The 24,499-nt window shown below is 41.2% G+C and overlaps 1 protein-coding gene across 7 annotated transcripts in view; it reads left to right on the top strand.

Annotated features, from left to right (window-relative positions):
- Window positions 1–24,499, top strand: part of PCYT1B (phosphate cytidylyltransferase 1B, choline) — a 152,295-nt gene that overhangs the window by 101,279 nt on the left and 26,517 nt on the right. For 5 of the 7 annotated variants that reach the window (XM_023633376.2, XM_014728794.3, XM_001494648.7 and 2 more), the window contains one exon: window positions 19,088–23,045. The exons of the other annotated variants lie outside the window; for them this stretch is intronic. In XM_023633376.2, the coding sequence (XP_023489144.1) occupies window positions 19,088–19,300 (213 nt within the window). In that variant the 3' untranslated portion in view covers window positions 19,301–23,045. Of the gene's footprint in view, window positions 1–19,087; window positions 23,046–24,499 lie in introns of those variants that run through there. 7 annotated transcript variants of the gene reach the window in all.

The raw sequence follows: 24,499 nt of genomic DNA, 5'->3' as shown, positions 1-24,499 counted from the left end.
AGTTCATACATTCCTCTTCAGCCCAGGGTTCACCGGTTCGGATCCCAGGTGTGGACATGGCACCACTTGGCAGGCCATGCTGTGGCAGGCATCCCACATATAAAGCAGAGGAAGATGGGCATGGATGTTAGCTCAGGGCCAGTTTTCCTCAGCAAAAAGAGGATGATTGGCAGCAGATCTTAGCTCAGGGCTAATCTTCCTCAAAAAAAAAAAAAGAATAAAGACTGTAATAAGGGACAAAGGCATTACATAATGATGAAGGGATCAATCCAACAAGCAAATGTAACATTTGTAAATATTTATGCACCTAACATAGGAGCACATAAATATATAAAGCAATCATTAACAGACCTAAAGGGAGAAATAGACAGCAATACAATAATAGTAGTGGACTTTCATACCCACCCTCCTTCATCAATGGATAGGTCATCCAGACAGAAAATCAATAAGAAAACTTTGGCCTTAAATGACACATTAGACCAGATGGACTTAACAGATATATGCAAAACATTCCATCCAAAAGCAACAGAATACACATTCTTCTCAAGTGCACATGGAACACTCTCCAGGATAGATCATACGTTAGGCCACAAAACAAGTATTAATAACTTTAAGAAGACTGAAATCATATCAAGCATCTTTTCCGACCACATTGGTATGAAACTAGAAATCAATTACAAGAAGAAAATTGGAAAATTCACAAATATGTGGAGATTAATCAATATTCTACTGAACAACCAATAGGTCCAAGAAGAAATCAAAAGAAGTATAAAAATACCTTGAGAAATGAAAATGGAATTACAACATATCAAAACTTATGGGATGCAGCAAAAACAGTTCTAAGCAGGAAATTCATAGCAATAAATGCCTATATGAAGAAACAAGAAAAATCTCAAATCATCTAACTTTACACTTTAAGGAACTAGAAAAAGAAGAACAAATGAAGCCCAAAGTTAGTAGAAGGAAGAAAATAACAAAGATCAGAGCAGAAATAAATGAAATAACAACTAAAAAGACAATAGAAAAGAAAGAGCTTGTTCTTTGAAAAGATAAACATAATTGATCACCAAGAAAAGAGAGAGGACTCAAAATCAGAAATGAAAAAGGAGATGTTACAACTGATACTACAGAAATACAAAGGATCATAAGAGACTACTATGAGCAATTTTATGCCAACAAATCTGACAATCTAGAAGAAATGGCTCAATTACTAGAAACATATAACCTACCCAGACTGAATAATGAAGAAATGGAAAATCTGAACAGACCAATTACTAGTAAGGAGATTAAATCAGTAACCAAAAACCTCCCAACAAACAAAAGTCCAGGACCAAATGGTTTTATTGGTGAATTCTACCAAATACTTAAAGAAGAATTAATACCAATTCTTCTCAAACTCTTCCAAAAATAATAGAAGAGGAGGGAACACTTTCAAATTCATTTTACAAGGCCAGCATTACCCTGATATCAAAACCAGACAAGGACACCACAAGAAAAGAAAATTACAGGCCAAGATCCCTGATGAACATAGATGCAAAAATTCTCAACAGAATATTAGCAAACCAAATTCAACAATACATTAAAAGGATCATAAACTATGGTCACGTGGGATTTATTCCAGGAATACAAGGATGGTTCAACACTCACAAACCAAGGTGATAGACCACATTAACAAAATGAAGGGTATAAGTCATATGCTTATCTCAATAGATGGAGAAAAAGCATTTGACAAAATTCAACATCTATTTATGATAAAAACTCTCAAAGTGGGTAGAGAGCAGAACATGCCTCAACATAATATAAGGCCGTATATGACAAGCCCACAGCTAACATTATACTCAATAGTGAAAAGCTGAAATCTTTTCCTCTAAGATTGGGAACAAGACAAGATACCCACTCTTGCCACTTTTATTCAACATAGTATTGGAAGTCCTAGCCAGAGCAAGTAGGCAAGAAAAAGAAATAAAAGGCATCCAAATTGGAAAGGAAGGAGTAAAGCTGTCACTGTTCATAGATAACATGATATTACATGTAGGAACCTAAAGACTCCACCAAAAAACTGTTAGAACTAAAACAACATCAGTAAAGTTGCAGGATACAAAAATCAATATAAAAAATCTGTTGTTTCTATACACTAATAAAAATTACCAAAAAGAGAAATTAAGAAAACAATCCTATTTACAACTGCATCAAAAAGAATAAAATACTTAGGAATAAATTTAACCAAGGAGGTGAAAGATTTGTACACTGAAAACTGTATGAAGAAGCCACGAATAAATGGAAAGATATTTTATGCTCAAGGATTTGAAGAATTACTATTGTTAAAATGTCCATACTACCCAAAGCAGTTTTTAGATTCAATGCAACCCTATTGAAATGTGAATGGCATTTTTCACAAAAATAGAACACTCTTGAGATTTGTATGGGACTACAGAAGACCCCAAATAGCCAAAGCAATCTTGAGAAACAACTACAAAGCTGGAGGCATTACGCTCCTTGATTTCGAACTATATTACAAAGTTATAGTAATCAAAACAATGTGGTATTGTCATAAAAGCAGACACATGGATCAATGGAACAGAACAAGAGAGCCCAGAAATGAACCCACACATATATGGTGAATTAATTTATGACATAGGAGCCAAGAATATACAAGGGGGAAAAGATAGTCTCTTCAATAAATGGTGCTGGGAAAACTTGATAGCCCCATGCAAAAGAATGAAACAGGACCACTATCTTACACCATACACAAAAATTATCTCAAAATGGATTAAATACTTGAATGTAAGACTCCTAGAATAAAACATTAAACTCCTAGAAGAAAACATAGGCAGTAAGCTCCTTGACATTGGTCTTGGTGATGATTTTTTGGATTTGACTCTAAAAGCAAAGGCAACAAAATAAAAAACAAACAAGTGGGACCACGTCCAACTAAAAAGCTTCTGCTCAGCAAAGGAAACCATCAACAAAAGAAAATCTGATAAGGGATTAATTTCCAAAATAAAGAACTCATCCAACCCAATAGAAAAAAACCCAATCTAATTAAAAAATGGGCAGAGATCTGAATAGACATTTTTCCAAAGATGACATACAGATGGCCAACAGTACATGAAAAGATGCTCAACATAAGTAATCATCAGGGCAATGCAAATCAAAACCACAATGAGATACCACCTCACACTTGTTAGAATGGCTAGTATCAAAAAGACAAGAAACAAGTGTTGGCAAGGATATGGAGAAAAGGGAACCCTTGTGCACTGTTGGTGGGAATGTAAATTGGTGCAGCCACTATGGAGAAGAGTATGGAGGTTCCTCAAAAAATTTAAAATAGAACTACCATATGATCCAGCAATTCCACTTCTGGGTATTTGTCTGAAAAAAATGAAAACACTAACTCAAAAAGATGTCTACACCTCCATGTTCACTGAAGCATTATTTACAATAGCCACAATATGGAAATGACCTAAGTGTCCATCGATGGATGAATGGATAAAGAAGATGTGGTATATATATATAATGGAATATTATTCAGCCATAAAAAGAGGAAATCTTGTCATTTGTCACAACATGGATGGACCTTGAGGGCATTATGCCAATTAAATAAGTCAGATAGGGGAAGACAAATACTGTATGATCTCAGTTATATGTGGAATCTAAAAAAAAAAAAAAAGAAGAAGAAGAAGAAAACCACAACAGAGCTCATAGATACAGAGAACAGATTGGTGGTTGCTAGAGGCAGGGCGTGGCGGGTGGGCAAAATGGGTAAAGGGGGTCAAAAGTAACAAACTACCAGTTATAAAATAAATAAGTCATAGGGATGTAGTGTACAGCATGGTGACTATAATAATACTGTATTACATATTTGAAACATGCTAAGAGAGTAAATCTTAAAAGTTCTCATCACACAAAAAAATTGTAGCTATGTGTGATGACGGATGTTAACTAGACTTATTTATTGTGGTGATCATTTCCCAATATATACAAATATTGAATCATTATGGTGTACACCTGAAACTAACATGTCAATTATACCTCAAAAAAATAAACGTGAGTGTAGACTTTTTTTTCTCTATTGTTTACTGCTGTATCCTCAGGGCTTAAATTAATGCCTGAACCCTACTTAGTGTGCTGTCAGTAAATGTTTGTTGAAGGAGTGAATCATTGGTCAACTTTCAGATTCTCCATGCCCGGAAAACCCTCCGATACTTTGTAATAGACAAAATGTTTCTTCTCAACATCCATAATGGAAATACTCTAGCCCCTGCTACCAAACCCCCCCCATTGTGTGTGTATATACATACACATATACATATATAGACACACACATATACATACAGATACAATGTGATATTTACACATACCACATTTTGTTTATCCATCCATCCATCCATTAATGGACATTTGGATTGTTTCCACCTTTTGCCTATTGTGAATAATGCTGCTTTGAACATTGCTATACAAATATCTGTTTGTCTGCTTTCAGTTCTTTTGGGTGTATACCCAGAAGTGAAATTGCTAAATCATACGGTAATTCTATTTTTAATTTTTTTGAGGAACTGCCATACTGCTTTCCACAGCAGCTGTACCATTTTACGTTCCCGCCGCAGCACACAAGGGTTCTAATTTCTCCACATCCTCTCCAGCACTTCTTGTTTTCTGTCTGTCTTTTTTATAATAGCCATCCTAATGGCACTGCTAATTTTTAAGACTGTTTTGATTTTAAGAAATACAAAATTCAGTCTGTGGATCTGAATTAGATTTCCCATTTGAGTCTTTCTGACAGTTGGTTTCAAAAATTTGTCTTCCAACAAATGCACAAGTAAAACATAAGTAAACATGAGAAGCTTCTGACTGTGGAAGTGGCTAATTACAGAGAGTTGGCCATGAGCAGGGGCTCACTGCCTCGCTGGGTGGCCTTGGGCAAGTGCCTTTGCCTCTCAGCTGCCTCCTAGGGTTGCTGGGAGCGTTAAATCATTTCACACTTTCAAGTCCTTTAACAGCACCTGGCACCCAGGCGAGGGGCAGGCACTGTGTAAGGGTGGTTGTTGTTTCTTGATTTAGCCAGAACTGAAACACTCTCCTTGAGTTCCTTCTTGCTTACCAGAGGCCCAAGCCAGATCTAACTAGGATATTTCTGTCCCTTTTTTGGCAGATATGCCAGAATGTATCTGAAATGCTGAAACCTTTCAAGGCATTTCTCAAGACATTTACTGCCTCACTAGTTGTTAGAACTTCTTAAAAGGGCAAACTTTGTAGGAGGGAAAAATAGAAAATTACCTTCATGTGGACAGGACTATAAATGGGATTATTTTCTCAGAAGAAAAGTTTATACATGGAAACCTCTTAATACAGTGAAAGACTGAATTTAAATACCTTTTCTTTTTGAAAATGCCATGCCATGGTCTTCATTATTTGTTATATTTCTAAAGTGCTTTTCTTCCCAGGAAGCTCATTACAAACTGTCTTCTGACCTGATTCAATTCAGCTCCTTTGCCAGGGAACCATCCTTCAAAATGCAGCAGGAATAGATCAGAGAGTTGCAAATCAAGACCCAGAGGTGTTTTGCATGGATATTGCATTTTATGAAGTGCGACACCATGGTTTGTCATTAAGGATTCAAATTATTTCACCCCCTTAGGCAGAATATTCTCCGTCATGAGCTTGAGGCAGACTCCAGTAGACATGTTGTAGATTCCTTAGAAAGTGGGCTTCTAATGGAAATGCTGACAATCCATTAACAGCAGGAGGGCTAATGGCTGCCACTAAAAATATACTTAAAGATTACAGTAATAAAAACACATATTTTAAAGTGCCTGCTAGAAGTTCAAGGATTTTTTTTAATGTTGCTGTTAATAATAGGCCACCCTATCCTTTTGGCATTTGATTTTGTCTCATAAATGGGCTTAATCTAAGGTAATGCTCTTGTACTACAGCATTTTTTTCTGTTTGATTGAGTGGAATTGGATGTCTTTTGGCAGAGTTGTCAATGCCTTTAATGGAAGGTCAATAATTGGTGTATTTGTAGAATTGTGGAATTTTGAATCTGGAAAGGATCTGAGCGATCAGCAAGTCTTCTGTGTTATATCTGCTAGAGGACAATTGAGATTCTAAAAAGTAATGGGCTAGAACTTATAAAGGAGAAATTAGTACCAGGGGAGAAATGATGGTGTCTGAGGCCTTAATGTTTTCTCACCTATGTCATTATTGCACTTCAGCCTAAACTCCTTGCCTCGGTTATCTTTCTCTCCATGATATTACTTTTTTATGGTGATAAAAGTAATATATGTTCATTACAGAATTATTAGAATTATTAGAAAGTAAGGAAAAAAATTTTAAAAAGACTAAAAATCACCTACAGTCTCATCTCCCAGAGTAGTCACTGTTAATATTTTGGGGGTATTGCCCCAATTTTTTTCCATCTACATGTATTTCCTTTTACAAAATTGAGATTATGCAGAACATACTGTTCTAAAATCTAAAATTATGCAGAACATACTGTTGAAATAGCTACATGCTAACCACATTGCCCCTCCCCCAGGCTGGCACAGCACCACACTGCCAAGAGGTCTCTCCCCAGCCTACAGTTCCTCTAATGGGACAAGAGAACCCTGGGTGGACATCCAGCTCCACCAGCATTGTAGGTCACTTTTTGGAGGAGGGGGGAGGGGCTTGAAACACCCAGCACTCGGATCTTGGCAGACGAATTTGCTACCCGCAACACCCAAGTAGTAGTCCCAACCAGCAGCTTTGCTCCTTTGCAGAACCAAGTCATGGTGCAGTCTGACCAGGGAACTTAGCAGGGTGCAGGTCTGCCTGATTCAGGTCCTGAAACAAAGAGATTTTCTAGCCTTGGAGCCTGGTATGCCTCTGCCCTGGCAGGGGAGCTGAGTCATAGCCCCATCCACTGCTGAGTGAAGTTCCCAGCCCCACCTGACCAAAAAGGCTGGCAAGTACACCTGGAAGCTGCATAACCCAGCAACACTCAATCAAAGAGTACAGCAGGCAGAGCTCATTGCCTGCAATGCCAGTGCCAAGTGTGGAGGGTTCCCCAGATCTGCCCAGGCAGGGGAGCTAATTCATAGGCTACCCACTGCTGAGTATAGTTCCTGGTCCCTCCTGACCATAGAAAAACTGGAAGGCTGCTTGGAGCTGGCCCTCCTGCCCTGCCCAGGCAAGGGAGCTGAGTTATGGCCCTATCCACTGCTGAGGGAAGCTCCCAGTGCCACCCAACCAGAAAGGCTGGCCATAAAACCTAGAAAGCTGCATAGCCAGCAGCACTAGAGCAGAGTCTGGCAGAGTCTGCAGAGCAAAGCCAGTGGCTGTGTTCAGGCAGGGAGTTTGGGGCATGGGTAGGCTTGAGTCAAGACTGTAAACAAAGAGCCTTTCCAGCCTTGGATCTAGTTCTTCCACTGTGCTCGGGCATGGAAACTAATTCATAGCCCCACCCATTGCTGAACACAGCTTTCAGCCTGTCTGATCAGGGAACCTAACCAGAGCACACAGGAAGCTGCATAGCCCATCCAACAGTCCTGCTACAGTAGCACTTGAACAGAGAGCACAGCCCATGGCTCTCCCCATCTGCAGAGCAAAACCAGTGGCCCCATCTGGCTGGGGAATTGAGTACACAGTCTTGCCTGATTTAGATCCCCAAATAATGAGGACCAGTCCTGACCATCTAGTAAGTCTGACCAGAGGACCCAGGCAACCACAGAGCCTGTTTTATAGCTGGCTGATGAAGAACTCTCTCTGTCCAAGTGAACCTGTAAAGTCTGGAAGAGAAGATCACTTACTCAAATGCACAGATACCAATTTAAGGAATCAAGGATCATGAAAAATCTGGTAAACATGACACCACCAAAGGAAACTAATAAAGCTCTAATAACTGACCCTAAAGAAATGGACACCGATGAACTGTCAAAGAATTCACAATAATCCTCTTAAAGAAGTTCAGTGAACTACAAGAACACACAGATGACTGAACACAATTAGGAAAACAATTCACGAATGAAATGAGAAGTTCAACAAAGAAATAGAAACCATAAAAAAAAAAAAACAAATTCTAGAACTGAAAAATATGATGACTGGACTAAAGAATTCAACAGAGCTTCAAAAGCAAACTCAACCTTGTAGAAGAAAGAATAAGTGACTGGAGAAGACAGGATATTTGAAATTATCCAGTCAGAGGAGCAAAATGAAAAATGAATGAAAAAGAGTGAAGAAAGCCTAAAGACTTATAGGATACAATCAAAAGAAACAATGTCTGCATTATGGGAATTCCAGAAGGAGAAGAGAAAGAGAAAGGGATAGAAAGTATATTGAAAGCAATAATGGCTGAAAACATCCCAAACCTGGGGAGAGAAATAGACATCCAGATCCATGAGGCACAAAGGACCTCAAATAGATTGAACCTAAAGACAAAAGCTGAGGAAGTTCATCACCACTAGACTTGCCTTACAAGAAATGCTAAAGGGAGTTCTTTGAGTACAAGGACACTAATTAACGTTGTGAAAACATAAGAAGGTAGTATAAAATTCACTGGTAATGATAAATATATAGTCAAAGTTAGCTTCTGTAATGTGGTGCTTAATTTACTTACAACTCTAGTTTAAAAGTTAGAAAACAAGGGTAGTAAAAATAACCATAGCTACAATAATCTGTGGATTGGTTACACAATATAAAAAATATATTAACTTGTAACATCAGTAACTTAAAACGTGAAGGGGAGGAGAAGTAAAAGTGTAAGGTTTAGAAATTCTATTGAAGTTATCAGTTTAAAATAGGGTTTTATAATTTTAAGATATTCTATGTAAGCCTCACAGTAACCACAAGGGAAAAACCTGTAGTAATTAGACAAAAGAACATGATAAGAAGTCAAAGTATAATGATTCCAAAAGACATCAAAACACAAAAGAAGATAGCAAGATACAAAACAAGGAATAATGGACAAACAAAACAGGCAGAAAACAATTGACAAAATGGCAATAGTTAAGTCCTTACCTATTAATAGTTACTTTAAATGTAAATGGATTAAATTCTACAATCAAAAGACAAAATGGCTGAATGGATAAAAAAACAAGATCCAATTATATGCTGCCCACAAGAGATTCACTTCAGCCTTAAAGACATACGTAGACTGAGAGTGAAGGGATGGAAAACGATATTTCAAGCAAATGGCATCCAAAGAAAAGCAGAGGTAGCTATACTTGTATCAGACAAAATAGACTTTAAAACAGTAAAAAGAAAGAAAGGTATTATATAATGATAACAAGGTCAATCCATTGAGAAGATATAATAATTGTAAATATTTATGCACCCAGTACTGGAGCACCCAAATATATAAAGCAAAAACTAACAGCTAAAAAAGAATAAACAGCAATACAATAATAGTTGGGGACTTTAATAGTCATGCACTGCATAATGATGTTTCATTCAACAATGGACCGCATATACAATGATGATCCCAAAAAATTATAATGGAGCTGAAAAATTCCTATTGCCTAGTGATGTCATAGCTGTTGTAACATCCTAGCACAATGCATTACTCATGTGTCTGTGATGATGCTCTTGTAAACAAACCTACTGCGCTGCCAGTTGTATAAAAGTATAGCAATACAATTATGTACAATACATACTTGATAATGATAATAAACAACTACATTACTGGTTTATGTATTTACTATACTCTTATTATTTTAGAGTGTACTCTACTTATAAAAAAATGTTTACTGTGAAACATTATGTCATGTTACACTGGCAGCAGCCTCATATATCTTGTGTTTACTGCAGCTCTTGATTGCATCAGTTTCTCTTGTGTTTGATTTAATCTTGTGTTGTCTTGTTCATCATGGCCCCTAAGTATACAAAATCCACTGCTAATGTCACCAATAAGAAGCAATGTTAAATGATTGACCTGGAAACAAAATTAAAAGTGATTAAGGATTACAAAGGTGGAAAATCAGTGACAGCGATTGCTCACCAGTCAGGCATGTCCCATTCTACCATAGCTAAAATCTTGAAGAAGAATGAAGTGATGGAAGCTGTTAGAAAGGATCTGCTTCATTAAAAAGCAACAAGACTAACAAAAATTTGAGAAGGACCTATGTCAGGCATGGAGAAACTTCTAATGACCTGGATTGAAGACCAGACACAGAAGCATATCCTTCTCAGCACCATGATGATCATGGCCAAAGCAAAATGTTTGCAATGTTGAAGGAAAAGGCTGGACCTGACTACAATGTTGACTTTACTACTAGCTCTGGGTGTTGTAAACAATTCAAGAATCGTTATTCATTACATAACGTGAAAGTGAGTGGTGAGTCTGCAAGTGCTGACATGAAGGCAGCTGAAGAATTTTTGGAAACTCTAGATAAAGCTGATTGTTGAGAAAAATTACTTGCCAGAGCAAATATTCAATATGGATGAATACTCCTTATTCTGGAAACAGATCCCTGAAAAGACTTTCATCCATAAGGAGGCCATGTCAGTGCCAGGTTTCAAGGCCTTTAAGGACAGGATAACAGTCTTGCAGGCTACAGGCAATGTTGCAGGCTACAAATCGAAACCCTTTGTGATCTGGCACAGTGAGAACCCCAGGGCCTTCAAGCATAGCAATAAGCATACTCTGCCAGCGCACTACAGGAGCAATAAGAAGTCATGGATGATGCAGCCCCTTTTCCAAGATACCCTCCTGAATTGCTGTGCCAGCAAAATGGAGAACTACTATTTGGAGAATAACATGCCTTTCAAGATTTTGCTTATTGTTGATAATGCTCCTGGACATCCTCTTTTTAATTTGTGATCTTCATCCCAATATCAAAACAGCATTTCTTCCTCCAAACACCACCTCTTTGATCCAACCAACGGACCAAGGAGTTATAGCAGATTTTAAGGCCTACTGCCTGAGGAGGACTTTTGCCCAGGCTATACCCGAAACTGAGGATAACACTAAGAAGACACTGCTGCAATTCTGGAAGGATTACAACATCTATGACTGCATCAAAACCTTGCTTGGGCTTGGGGTGATGTCACCAAGAAATGTATGAATGGCATCTGGAAGAAGATACTCCAGAGGTCTGTCCATGACTTCAAAGGATTTACCAAGGATGAGGAGCTTGCAAAAATCAACAAGTTGTGGCTGGAGCTGGCAAACAACTTTAACCTGGGTATGCATGAAGGTGACATTGAGTTGCTCCTAGAGGTGGTTCCTGAGGAAGAGACTAATGAGGAGTTGTTGGAACTGGAACAGGAACCCACAGCTGAAGAAGAGGCAAGAGAAAAGAAAACTGCAGGAGAATAAAAAGAACCCCCAAGAAAATTCACAGTGAAGGGTTTAGCAGAAGCTGTTTCAGACCTCAGTAAGCTCCTTAAAAAGTTTGAAAACATGGACCTCAACACCAGAAGGTTTTCATTAATAGAGAGGAATGTTCATGGTGCATTATCTGCTTGCAAGCAAGTCTACGATGAAAAGAAGAAACAAACTAAGCAAATCACCATGGACATATTTCTGAAAAGAGTGACACCTCCTCAGGAAGAGCCTCAGGCAGGTCCTTCAGGAGGTATTCCAGAAGAAAGCATTGTTATCATAGGAGATGACAGCTCCATGCATGTTATTGCCCCTGAAGACTTTCCAGCGGGACAAGATGTGGAAGTGGAAGACAGTGATATTGATGATCCCAACTCTGTGTAGGCCTAGGTTAATGTGTGTGTGTCTTAGTTTTTTGTTTTTTTTTTTTTAAAGATTGGTACCTGAGCTAACTACTGTTGCCAATCTTCCTTATTTTTTTTTGTTCCTTCTTCTTCTCCCCAAAGCCCCCCAGTACATAGTTGTATACAGTAGTTGTGAGTGCCTCTGGTTGTGCTATGTGGGACACCGCCTGAGCATGGCCTGATGAGCGGTGCCATGTCCACACCCAGGATCTGAGCCGGCGAAACCATGGGCTGCCGAAGCGGAGTGTGTGAACTTAACCACTTGGCCACGGGGCTGGCCCCTGTGTCTTAGTTTTTAACGAAAAAGTTTAAAAAGTTGAAAAATTTTTCAAAAATAGAAAAAAGCTTATAGACTAAGGATATACAAAAGATATTTTTGTACAGCTATACAATATGTTTTAAGCTAAGTGTTATTACAGGAGTCAAAAAAATTTTAAAAATTTATAAAGTAAAAGATTTACAGTAAGTTGGGGGTAATTTATTATTGAAGAAAATTTTTTATGAATTTAGTGTAGCCTAAGTGGACAGTGTTTGTAAAGTCTACAGTAGTGTACAGTAATGTCCTAGGCCTTCACATCCACTCACACTCACTCACTCACCCAGAGAAACTTCCAGTCCTGCAAGTTCCATTCATGGTAAGTGCCTTATACAAGTGTACCATTTTTAAAATCTTTTATGCCATATTTTTACTGTACCTTTTCTATGTTTAGGTATGTTTGGATACACAAATACTTACCATTGTGTTACAATTGCGTACAGTAACATGCTCTAGAGGTTTGTAGCCTGGGAGCAATAAGCCATAGTATATAGCCTAGGTGTGTAGTAGGCTATACCATGTAGGTTTGTGTAGGTACACTGTATGATGTTCGCACAATGAGGAAATCACCTAATGATACATTTCTCAGAACATATCCCCATTATTAGGTGATGCATGACTGTACTCCTCTCAACAATGGATAGGTCATCCAGACAGAGAATCAATAAGGAAATAGCACATTTGAACAATACTATAGGCCAAATGGACCTAACAGACATATACAGAACATTCTATCTGACAACAGAATACACATTCTTCTCAAGCGCACACGTAACATTTTCTAAGATAGACCATATGTTAGCCACATAACAAGTCTTAGGAAATTCAAGAAGATTTAAATCATACCAAGTATCTTCTCTGACCACAATGGTATGAAACTAGAAATCAATAACAGGAGGTAAACTGGAAAATTCATGAATACCTGGAAATTAAACATTCTCTTGAACAACCAATGGATCAAAGAAGAAAGTAAAGGAAAAATTAAAAAGTATCTTGAGACAAACACAAATGGAAACATAACATACCAAAACTTATGGGTTGTAGCAAAAGCAGTTAAAGGAGGAATTTCATTGCAATAAATGCCTACATTAATAAACAAGAGGGACCGACCCAGTGGCGCAGCGGTTAAGTTCACACATTCCACTTCTCGGTGGCCCGGGGTTCGCTGGTTCGGATCCCGGGTGCGGACATGGCACTGCTTGGCACACCATGCTGTGGTAGGTGTCCCACATATAAAGTAGAGGAAGATGGGCACAGATGTTAGCTCAGGGCCAGGCTTCCTCAGCAAAAAGAGGAGGATTGGCAGTAGTTAGCTCAGGGCTAGCTAATCTCCCTCAAAAATAAATAAATAAATAAAATAAACAAGAAAGGTCTCAAACAACATTATGCCTTAATAAACCAGAAAAAGAACAAACTGAGCCCAAAGTTAGCAGAAGGAAGGAGATAATAAAATTAGAGCAGAAATAAATGAAATAGAGAACAGGAAAACAATAGAAAAGATTTTAAAAAGTAAGAGTGATTCTTCGAAAAGATAAAAAATTGACAAAACTTTAGCTAGACTAACCAAGGAAAAAAGAGAGAAGATCCAAATCAACAAAATTACAAATAAAAAAGGAGACATTACAACTGATACCACAGAAATACAAAGCATCATAAGAGGCTTCTATGAACAACTATATGCCAACAAACTGAACAACCTAGAAGGAATGGAAAAATTCTTAGAAACCTACAACCTACTAAGAATGAATCAGGAAGAAATAGAAAGTCTGAATAGACTAATTACTAGTGAGGAGATTGAATCAGTAATCAAAAATCTCCCAGTGAATAAAAGCCCAGGACCAGATGGCTTCAGTGGTGAATTTTACCAAACATTTAAAGAAGAATTGATGCCAATCCTTCTCAAACTCTTCTGAAAAAATTGAGGAGGAGGGAACACTCTCAGACTCATTTTATGAAGCAAGCATTACCCTGATCCCAAAGCCAGAAAAGGACACTATCAGAAAAGAAAACTACAGGCCAATATCCCTGATGAATATAGACACAAAAATTCTCAATAAAATACTAGTAAACGAAATTCAGAAGCACATTAAAAAGATCATTCACCATGATCAATGGGATTTATCCCTGGGATGCAAGGATGTGTCAACATATACAAATCAATCAATGTGATACGTCACATTAATAGAATGAAAGAAAAAACTCATAGGGTCATCTCAATAGACACAGAAAAAGTATTTGACGAAATTCAACATCCATTTATGATAAAACTCTTAACAAGCAGGTATAGAGGGAACATACTTCAGCATAATAAAGGCCATATATTGCAAGCCCACAGCTAACATACTCAATGGTGAAAGGTTGAAAGCTTTTCCTCTAAGATCAAGATCAAGAACAAGATAAGGGTGCCCACTCTCTCCACTCCTATTCAAATTCTATTTGAAGTATTACTATTGAATTCTATTACTAGAAGTCCTAGCCTAGAGCAACCAGGCAAGACTAAATAAAAGGCATCAGAATTGGAAAGTAAGAAGTAAAATTGTATCTGTTTGCAGATGACATGATTTTATATATAGAAAATTCTAAAAACTCTGCCAAAAAAACTGTTAGATCTAATCTATGAATTCAGAAAAGTTGAAGGATACAAAATTAACATACAAAATCAGTAGCATTTCTATGTACTAATAATAAATTATCTGAAAAGGAAATAAAATGATCCAATTTATGATAGCATCAAAAATAATAAAATATCTAAGAATAAATTTAACCAAGGAAGTGAAAGATCTCTACACTGCAAACTACAAGACATTGATGAAAGAAATTGAAGAAGACACAAATAACTGGAAAGATATCCTGTGTTCATGGATTAGAAGAATTAATATTGTTAAAATGTCCATACTACCCAAAGCCATCTATAAAGTCAATGCAATCCCTATCAAGATTCCAATGGCATTTTTTTTACAGATATACCAAAAACAATCCTAAAATTTACATGGAACCACAAAAGACCCCAAATAGCCAAAGCAATCCTGAGAAAGAACAAAGCGGGAGGCATCACATTTCCTGATTTTAAGCTGTATTATAAAGCTATAGTAATCAAAACAGTATGGTACTGGCATAAAAACAGACACATAGACCAACGGAACGGAATTAAGAGCCCAGAAATAAACCCACACAAGGGAACCAAGAATACTCAATGGAGAAAAGATCTTTTCAATAAATGATGCTGGGAAAATTGGATATTCACATGTAAAGGAATGAAACTAGACCACTATCTTACACCACTCACAAAAATTAACTCAAAATGGATTAAAGACTTCAATCTAAGACCAGAAACCATAAAACTCCCAGAAGAAAACATAGGAGAAAAGCTCCTTGACATAGGTCTTGGCAATGAGTTTTTGGATATGACACTAAAAGCACAAGCAACAAGAGCAAAAACAAGTGGGACTGTGTCAAACTAAAACCTGCTGCATAGCAAAAGAAACTATCCACAAAATGAAAAGACAACCTACAGAATGGGAAAAATATTTGCAAAACACATATCTGATAAGGGGCAATATCCACAATATACAGAGAACTCATACAATTCAATAGCAAAAAGACAATCCAATTTAAAAATGGGCAAAGGACCCAAATAGACATTTTTCCAAAGAAGATACACAAACGGCCAACAGGTATATGAAAAAATGCTCAACGTCACTAATCAATAGGGAAATACCAATCAAAACCACAATGAGCTATCCCCTCATGCCTGTTAGAATGGCTAGCATCAAAAATATGAGAAATAATAACTGCTGGTGAGGATGTGGAGAAAAGGGAACCCTTGTGCGTTATTGGTGGGATTGTAAATTGGTACAGCCATATGGAAAACAGTATGGAGAGTCCTCAAAAAATTAAAAATAGTACTACCATATGATCCAGCAATTTCACTTCTGGAAATACATCCAAAGGAAATGAAAACTCACAGAGATATCTGCACCCCCATGTTCACAGCAGCATTATTTAAATAGGTAAGACATAGAAACAACCTAAGTGTCCATCAATGGATGAAGAGATAAAGAAAATGTGGTCTATACATACAACTGAATATTATTCAGCCATAAAAAAGGAGGAAATCCTGCCATTTGCAACAACATAGATGGATCTTGAGAGCATGATGCTAAGTGAAGTAAGTCAGACACAGAAGACAAATACTGTATGATCTCACATGTGGAATCTTAAAGGAAAAAAACAACTCATGGAAAAAGAGATCAGATTTGTGGTTACCAGAGGCAGGGGGTTTGGGGGGATTGGGTGAAGGTGATCAAAAGGTACAAATTTCCAGTTACAAGATAAGTAAGTATAGGGATGTGATGAACAGCATGGTGACTATAGCTAACACTGCGGCGTGGTATATATGAGAGTTGTTAAGACAGTAGATCCTAAGAGTTCCCATCACAAGGAAAGGAAAATTTTATATCTATATGAGATCATGACGTTAAATTATTGTGGTAATTATTTCATGATATGTAAGTCAAATTATTATGCTGTACACCTTAAACTTACACAGTACTGTATGTCAATTATATGTCAATAAAACTGGAAAAAAATTTTTAAAGTTGGGAAGAAAAAATCTTTAGCAATCTGATATATAAAAAGGTATCTCACTTTATCATTTTGCATTTGTTTGATTTCTAGTGATGCTGAACATTTTTTATAGTCTTCTGTAAGTCTGTGAATTGCCAGTACATGCCATATGCTCATTTTTCTATGAAGGTTTTTACCTTCCTTTTGATTTGTAAGCTCTGTTTATGTACTAAGATCCATAATTTGTAGTTAAATGTTGCAAAGATTTCCCCCTATTTTTCCTTTGCTTTTTACCTTATTTCATGGTGGGTTTTTTTGAGATACAGAAGTTTAAAATTTTTATGTAGCCAAACATCCTCTCTTCCTTTATGGTTTCTCTCTTTGCTTTTATGCTCACAGCCAAAGATATTTCTAAAACACAAATCTGATCATACTCATCCCTTAAAATCTTCCAGGGGCTCTTGGGGAAAAAATCTGGCCTCCTTCTGGTGCTTAGCCCCAGGCTCCTGTCACCCAATAGGCACTCAGGCTTCTAGTTCCGCCAAGGGATTGTACCGAATATCCTCTACTTGGAAAGAGAGCCGTCCACCAGCCCCACAGCCTCACTCTCCACCTCGACCCCTCTTCCCATGCATCACTGAAGCCCCAGCTTGGACATGACCACCTCCTGTACAGCAGCTGGTCCCCAGGGGGCTCAGTAGTTGTCTGTAAAATGAACTCAAACGACAAGCAAAGTCCAAAATGGCTAAGAGGAGAATTGGCTCTCAGGGCCGGTTTAGGATCAAAAGATTGGACCAAACTGCTAGGGTCTGAGGCTCAGCGATGAGCAATGGAGAGAAACAAGGGTAGAGAGCCCAGGCGGCATGGGCAGGGTGCTCAGAAGTGGGTGGAACTGAGTGTGTGGGGGCTGAACTGCAGGCAAAGAGCAGAAGGTCAAATCGTTGGCCACACCAGGATGCCTGGGGCGCAGGGGCTCGGGGCCAGGACTGGGCTTTCCAGAAGGCTGAAGAACAGCATCAGGGAAGGGCTCAATTCTGAAAGCACTGGGCAACAGTCACCTGAGGTCCCAAACTGGGAAACCCATGTTACCACTCAAACCTTCTCCACCCCCATAGTCCCTCACACCAGCAAGTGGCATCACCAGCTTTCCAGTTTCACAGGCCAGAAACTGGAGTCACTAGATTCCTCTTCCTCTCACACTCCACATCCCATCTGTCAGCAAGTCCTGTTAGCACTACCCTCAAAATGTAGCCAGACCCCACACTGCATGGTTCCGTTCAGATGACATTCTGGAAGAGGCAAAACTGTAGGGACAGAAAACGGATCTGTTGCCAGAGGCTGGGGGAGTGGGTGACGACAAAGGGTCCTGAGGGAATTGGGTGGGTGCTGGAACTCTCCTATACTTTGATCATGAGCAGACGGGTCGGTGGGGGAAGGGTCACACGACTAGGCATTTAGCCAAACTCACAGAACTGTGCACTCAAAGGGTGAGTTTTAAGTAAATTATACCTTAATAAAAACTATGGGAAAAATATACTGCGATTCCAACCAGTTCTCACCATCCTCACGGCCACCACCCTGGCCCAGAGCACCATCATCCTCTTGGATTCTTATCACAGTTGGCTCTTACCTGTTCACCTGGCTCCTGTTCCGCTGTAGTCTGTTCCCAGCACAGCGGCCAGAGTCGTCCTTTTAAAACAAAAGTCAGTTCGTCACTCTTGTGCTCAGAACTCCAGAGGTAAAGGAACTCTCCAGAGGTTTCTCTTCTCAGAGTAAAGCCCAAAGTTCTCACATGGCCACCAAGAGCCTACTCTGTCACTCCTCTGGTGACCTCCTCCTAATTGCCACCCCCAGGTGACTCTGCTCCAGCCACCACGGCCTCCTCACTCCTCCTCAGACGCACCGTGTGCTCCCTTCTTGGGGTTCTCTGTCTGGAATGCGCTTCCCCCTGATTTCCATTCACATGGTCCTTCCCTCGTCTCTTTCGGGGCTTCTCCATGAGGCCTTCCCTGGGCACCCTATTTACAACTGCAGCCCGGCTGCCCCCACACCCTTTGCTATCCTCTCTAGTTTTATTTTTCTCACAGACCATAGTTCCACATATTTTGTTCATTTTGTTCCTTGTGTGATTCCTCCTCACATCCATGAGGACAGGGCTTTTGGTTTTATTTCCTGCTACCCTTCCGGTACCTAGGACATTACCGTTTGCCTGGCAAATCACAGACAGGTAAATTTGTAGGTGGAGGGAAAGAAGGCAGGAAGGAAAGCGCCCTGAGAACCAGCAGCGATGGGAATCTTATGTGTCAGCATCTCACCGCCCTCGAATTTCACTCAGCTCCTCCCCAGAGACAGTCTTGGACAACGCGGACGGTGGTACGAGTCTGTGTCTGTGGGCACAGGTGTTTCAGGGTAGCGGCTCTCCTTCCTGCCTTTCCCCTTTGTTTTGCCGCCCCTCAGACGGCTCCCTTAACCGACGCCTTCTCTCAACTTTCTCTCTAGAAACAGATGTTCCAGGAGAGGAGTAGCCGGATGCTGCAGGCCTTGTCCCCGAAGCAGAGCCCCGTGAGCAGCCCTACCCGGAGCCGGTCCCCTTCCCGTTCCCCGTCGCCCACCTTCTCATGGCTCCCGATCAAAACCTCACCCCCCTCCTCGCCCAAAGCAGCCTCAGCCTCCATCAGCAGCATGAGCGAGGGGGATGAGGATGAGAAGTAAAGGCTGCTGGCAGACGACAAGAGCTACACCACGCAGGCTAGGGAGGAGGGCGGGGACACTGGGGATGCCTGGGTGGTGTTTGCAGGGTAATAGTCACAGGAGCTGTAGCTCGGCAGGGAGACCCTGAGCTCTGCTAAGGGAAGGCCTTGGGACCAGCTCTCCCTCAGTCTCCACTCAGCCCAAGACTTGGGCTCTGCATGGAGGTTTCCAGCCGGACAACCTATACACACCTTAGCATCATCTAGAATCACTCTACTTTAACCTTGCTAAGGAAAGACGCAGAGCACCCCTGGGAGACTTGCACCGAGTGGGGTGTCTTCTGCCTTGGTCCTTACACCCACCCTTACCAAGTACACCACCTGTGGAAGCGGCTGTTCCCTCAACCTGCTACTTCTGGCTCGTAAGGGCCCTGCACGTCGGCTCCTGCCATCCCAGCTCTGCCAGAATAAAGTTGTTTCCAATAGAGGTGGCAAAGTGCTTCTGAAATAGTCGAGTTAAAGACAAATTTCAACTTTCTCAGTTTAGCCACTGAGACCTGATGTTGCAACGCATCAATTCTTTCCGGCTCCAGGAATGTGGCACCTAGATGAAGCCTTGCTTTAGGCCACATATACAAAAGGTCATCTAGTGTGAACCTTAACTTCTTCTTCAAAGGGCAATTTTGTCAAGGAGAACTCCACATAAGGCCTAATGTGCTCCTGGTTGTACTTTTTCATCATTGGTTTGACTTCATTGTTTTCTAGAAATTACCTTAATCTGTGGGAAATGCAACAAAGAAAAACATCCTATATATATATATATATATATATAAAAAAGAGGAGCCGCTTTGCTTTGGCTCCAAGTTTAGTAGATGGTAAATGTCTCTTGAAGCTTCTCCTTAAAGGATGCTTTTATGGAATGGCTTTTCCCATTTCTGACCAGTTAACAGTTTCATAGACCTCAAGTAACAGTTTGATGTACCAAACCACATAGTATACCAATAGGGGGTGCTACCTGCACGTGTCTGTTCTATGTATGCTCCAACGATGCCATCCAGGGTGTATACCATATGCAATATGAATATATATGGTGATGGCATTTTACGATCTCCTCCTCTCCCCTGCCCTCGCCCTAATACCCTGCTGAAATCCTTGGTCTACAGAACTACCTGGTTCCTTGCGACTTGGGCACTTTGTCAAAAGCTCATCCTGGATTCTTGTGGAAATGTCTCGTCCCAACCAGGAAATTGGCATGTTGTTCTCGTGGCCTCACAATAGTTTCGGGTGGAGGGAGGCTCTGGAGAGTTTCACAGAGCACTGTGGGAACCTCAGTCTGATCTCAGCATCTGAATGGTCTAGGCAGTATTGTAGTTATCCTCCGCCCTTGGTTTGATGAATGGGATGAAGACTCTAAGCATTCCTGCTGAGTTGTTTGAAGTTACTTCCCCTAATCGCAGGTCGGGAGAGAGCAGGTGATCAAGGTGCACAGCCACACTCTTGAGTAGGAGGCTTTGCCTGCTGTCCCAGTAAAGCCAGAGACAGAGCTGGGCCTGACTGAGCAGAGGTCCAAACCAGCAACTGTGGGCAGAGCTCAGTATCTTTTGTGACAGAAACACCCCTTTTCAGAGGCCTTGGGACCAGCCTTCTGGGTGACCAGTGGGGCAGCCAATGAAGGAAGGTGGCATGTCTTTCCCCTTTGTATTGGGGTTGAACTACCTCCCTGCCCACCTGGAGATGAGTAGTGTTTGTTGGGAAGCAAAACCATGAGGCTAAGCTGGCTTAGAACCCCGGTTGTTGCTGGCATTTTCTCCAGAACTCTGTCAGGCCCTCATGCGGGATAGAGAGCTGGTGGGAACATGGCATATGAGAGGAAAACTCCTTTTTATAGTCAAGGCCCAGAGCATTGCTCTGCAGAGAGAGGCAAAGGCCCCATTCTTCCATGGTATCCATTTGGTCTCTCTCTTTCATCACGCACCTAGGGCAAACTAGGCACATATACCTACCATTTCAGTTAGTGACATTTACAGCAGCAAAAGGAGGAGGAGACCAGTGGGCAAGGCAAGGTGGTGAGAACAAGGGAAGAGAAAAGGAAAAGAGAGGTGCCTGGAGAGAGGAAAGGAGGTTAACAAAAACCTGTGCTCTCAACCATTTCAAGACTCACTTTGCAGGGGAAACTCTTGGGAAGGCCTTTTATGCACTTACTCCATGGCCCAGGGCAGATAGATCCACTTTTACCTGAATCCTGCTCTGAGGCAAACAGCGTGGGGTTGATGTATCAGGCTGATTATAAGTTTGCAGGCCTTACACACCATACTGACAGGTGCCACTTATGTGACTCATCAGATTCAGTGCCATCATAGCTGCCAATTATGGGAAGTGACCAATGCCTGGGATATTCCAAGGATGGGCCAAAACAACCCACAAGTGGGTTCTAAACCCAGCCTACTTCCCCCTCCTGACCTCTAACAATACCCCCCACCCACCTAAGGCTACAAAACTACTGAGAGGAGTGGGGAGCATTCTACCACACAACCTTCTCGATGCTTCCTGGCTATCGATTTCTCCCAGCCCCTCCTCCCTCCTAGGAAGAGATGGTGACTCTTTGTGAGGGCCAGCCAGTCAACAGTAATGACCAAGGGTGAGGTAGGATCGGAGAGATGTAGAAAGTATGATGCAAGCTTGGAGAGGTAAGCAGAAATGACAGAAAGCCAGGAAAGACTTCTTTCTGCCCTAGAAAGAGACAGCCAGTAGGGTTGTGGAAGGGGGCAGGTTATGGAGATAGGCAAAACTAGGGCTGAAGGAGGGTGGGAGTGGGAGAGAAATTACTTTCCACTCCCTTTCAAAGTGTCCCTCACCCGCTAACAGGTGAAGAAGGCAGGCTGCCTTTCACAGACACCGGGGCTAGCAGGTCCCCATGCGGGATGTGGCTTCCCTGCCCCCAAGCTTCCCCATTTCAGCACTTCTCCATTAGCTGCCACATCCTCCTTCCGGGAGAACCTGAAATCACACATTCACCCTTCCACCAGCTAAAAGCACGGGGGAATTGTAACGTCATAGTCACATTGAATGGCCCGTTTCTGGCAAGCCAGCTCCCGTGTGCCAGGACCTTACAAAGGTAAAGGAAACTATCCTTAAGAGGAAGGATCCTGAGACTGAACTCTGCCTTCTGCCCTGCTCCCGGGGGAAGAGCCACAGCTGTGGGATTGCAAGCTCGCTCCACGCCTTAGGCTGCCGTTACTGTGAGTCCATCCTTTGAGGGAGGGCTAGGAAGAGTATCGATTTGTTTTCTCGCCATCTTCAGGACTGACTAGCACCCAGGCATACCCCGGGGAGACATGTGAGATGGCCTGACAGACTCAGCTGAATCAGATGAGCCTGCACGGAGCAGAGCTGTTCCTGTTCCACAGGCATCCATTCAGCACTGGTGTTGGCCATCAGGTTTTTTAAAAAAGAATAAGCTCATGAGGCATTTGCAACTTCTACTTCTCTCTAGACCTGAGTTTTTTTGTTGTGTCCCTGCAATGTGTCCCGGGACAAAGCCATAAGAAGAGCATACATACTTAAGACGATGCTGTATATACACAACAACAACTTGTCTGGGTTAAAGCACGACCCTGCGCCCAAGCATTTGCTCTGGTGCTGAATACCGCGAACCACCGGAATCAGCCCCCACCTATCCCGCCCCTTCCTGCTCCATACCCACTCCTGCTCCCAAACGGAATACGGCATTCTCAATTTGTTTATAAATAAAGGGATGCAGAGTTGCACTTTTGCTGGTTGTGTTTCTTAAAAGTGAGTTGCTGTGTGTTCTATTTATGAGCTCTAGCCCAATGTGGAAAAATAGAGGTGTAGCAGCTGTCCTCTCTCTGCCCAGCTGTGGCCCCAGCACTTCAGAAAGATGGAACTCTGTGCAGTGCAGCATGAGGCAAAATCTTGCCATTGCCAACGGGCCCGCGCTTGACTTAAAAGCTGGTTAGGAATAGACTCACCTGGAGGGGAGGTCACATACCGAGCCCAGTCAGGACCCTGAGTTGTAGGCTCCACCACTAACTTGCTTTGAGACCTTGGCCAAACCACTTCACTTCTCTGGCCTCAGTGTCTGCTTTTGTAAAATGCGGGGTTGGGGGTGGGGAGGTTGAAGGAAATGGTTTCTGAGGTCTCGGTTGCCTGTAAAGGTCTCTGAATTTATGAGGCAACTTGCATTGTCCCTAAGCTTCTCCAGCTAGGATGCTGTCACTGAGCGGCCATGAGAAAGGACTTACCTCTCACTGAGTTGCAAGCTGGAGAAGTACCCTCAGGCCTCTGGGGCCCCCCCGCAATGGACAGCATCGGTGGCCAGTTTCCCACCACAGCCTCTACAGGCTCTCGGCTTCCACCCACCTTTCTCATCCTGCCACCTGACTGGAATGCTTTTCACCTGCACCTAAACACTGGGGCGTGGCCATTTCGACCACTTTTCCCTCTTTGGGTAAAAGCTCCTTTGATCAGCTGGAAGCAGATAGATGGGGGTGGAGGCGCTAAATCAGGATCCCAAATGTCAACAATTAAGGCAGATGTCGATGTTCTGAGAATTTTGCTCGTGCCCTCCACTAGCCAAATTTAGGAGCCTCTATTAACTCCATCTGGCAAGGTTTAGCTCTTTGAAATGACAACAGTTCTAACATTAGCTTAGACTCTAGAAGAAATAAAGCCAGGCCTACAGTCAGCAAGGGAATTCATTTGAAAGCAGAATACCTATGATTCATAGACCATATTACTTGGTTTTGCCACCCAGATCAAACACATTCTTGACAGGTTGTATTTACAGTAATAGTTACAGGTTTTTTCTTGACTCCCATGATACCTCAGAAATGTTCTCAAGGGAAAAATAATCCATTCTAAGGCATAATAAAATTCATGTTTGAGAACGCTGATATTTGCCCCAAAGAGAATTAGCCTTTGTTAAGAAATAGAACCCTTGGGATAAAAAGGTACACTATAAAAATGTTTACACAGACACACACACACACAGTCCTCTTGGATTGAGAGTCCTCATTGGCTGTTGGAGTTGAATGTTTAAGTGACTTCTCCAGGTACTCAGCAGATGTTAGACAAAAAGACTCCCACAGAGATGCTTTTCAGACAAAGCATGACAGTTCATGAGCACCAAAATATACCCAGTGATCAAATTCTTTAAGAAACCATCAAGTAAAAACCAATGCGTAACCAGTAAAATCTGAAG

Source organism: Equus caballus, chromosome X (genome assembly GCF_041296265.1).
Source record: "Equus caballus isolate H_3958 breed thoroughbred chromosome X, TB-T2T, whole genome shotgun sequence".
In the NCBI taxonomy this organism is placed as follows: domain Eukaryota; kingdom Metazoa; phylum Chordata; class Mammalia; order Perissodactyla; family Equidae; genus Equus; species Equus caballus.
Note: the sequence above shows the minus strand (reverse complement) of the source record. Positions and strands in the feature narration are given on the sequence as shown.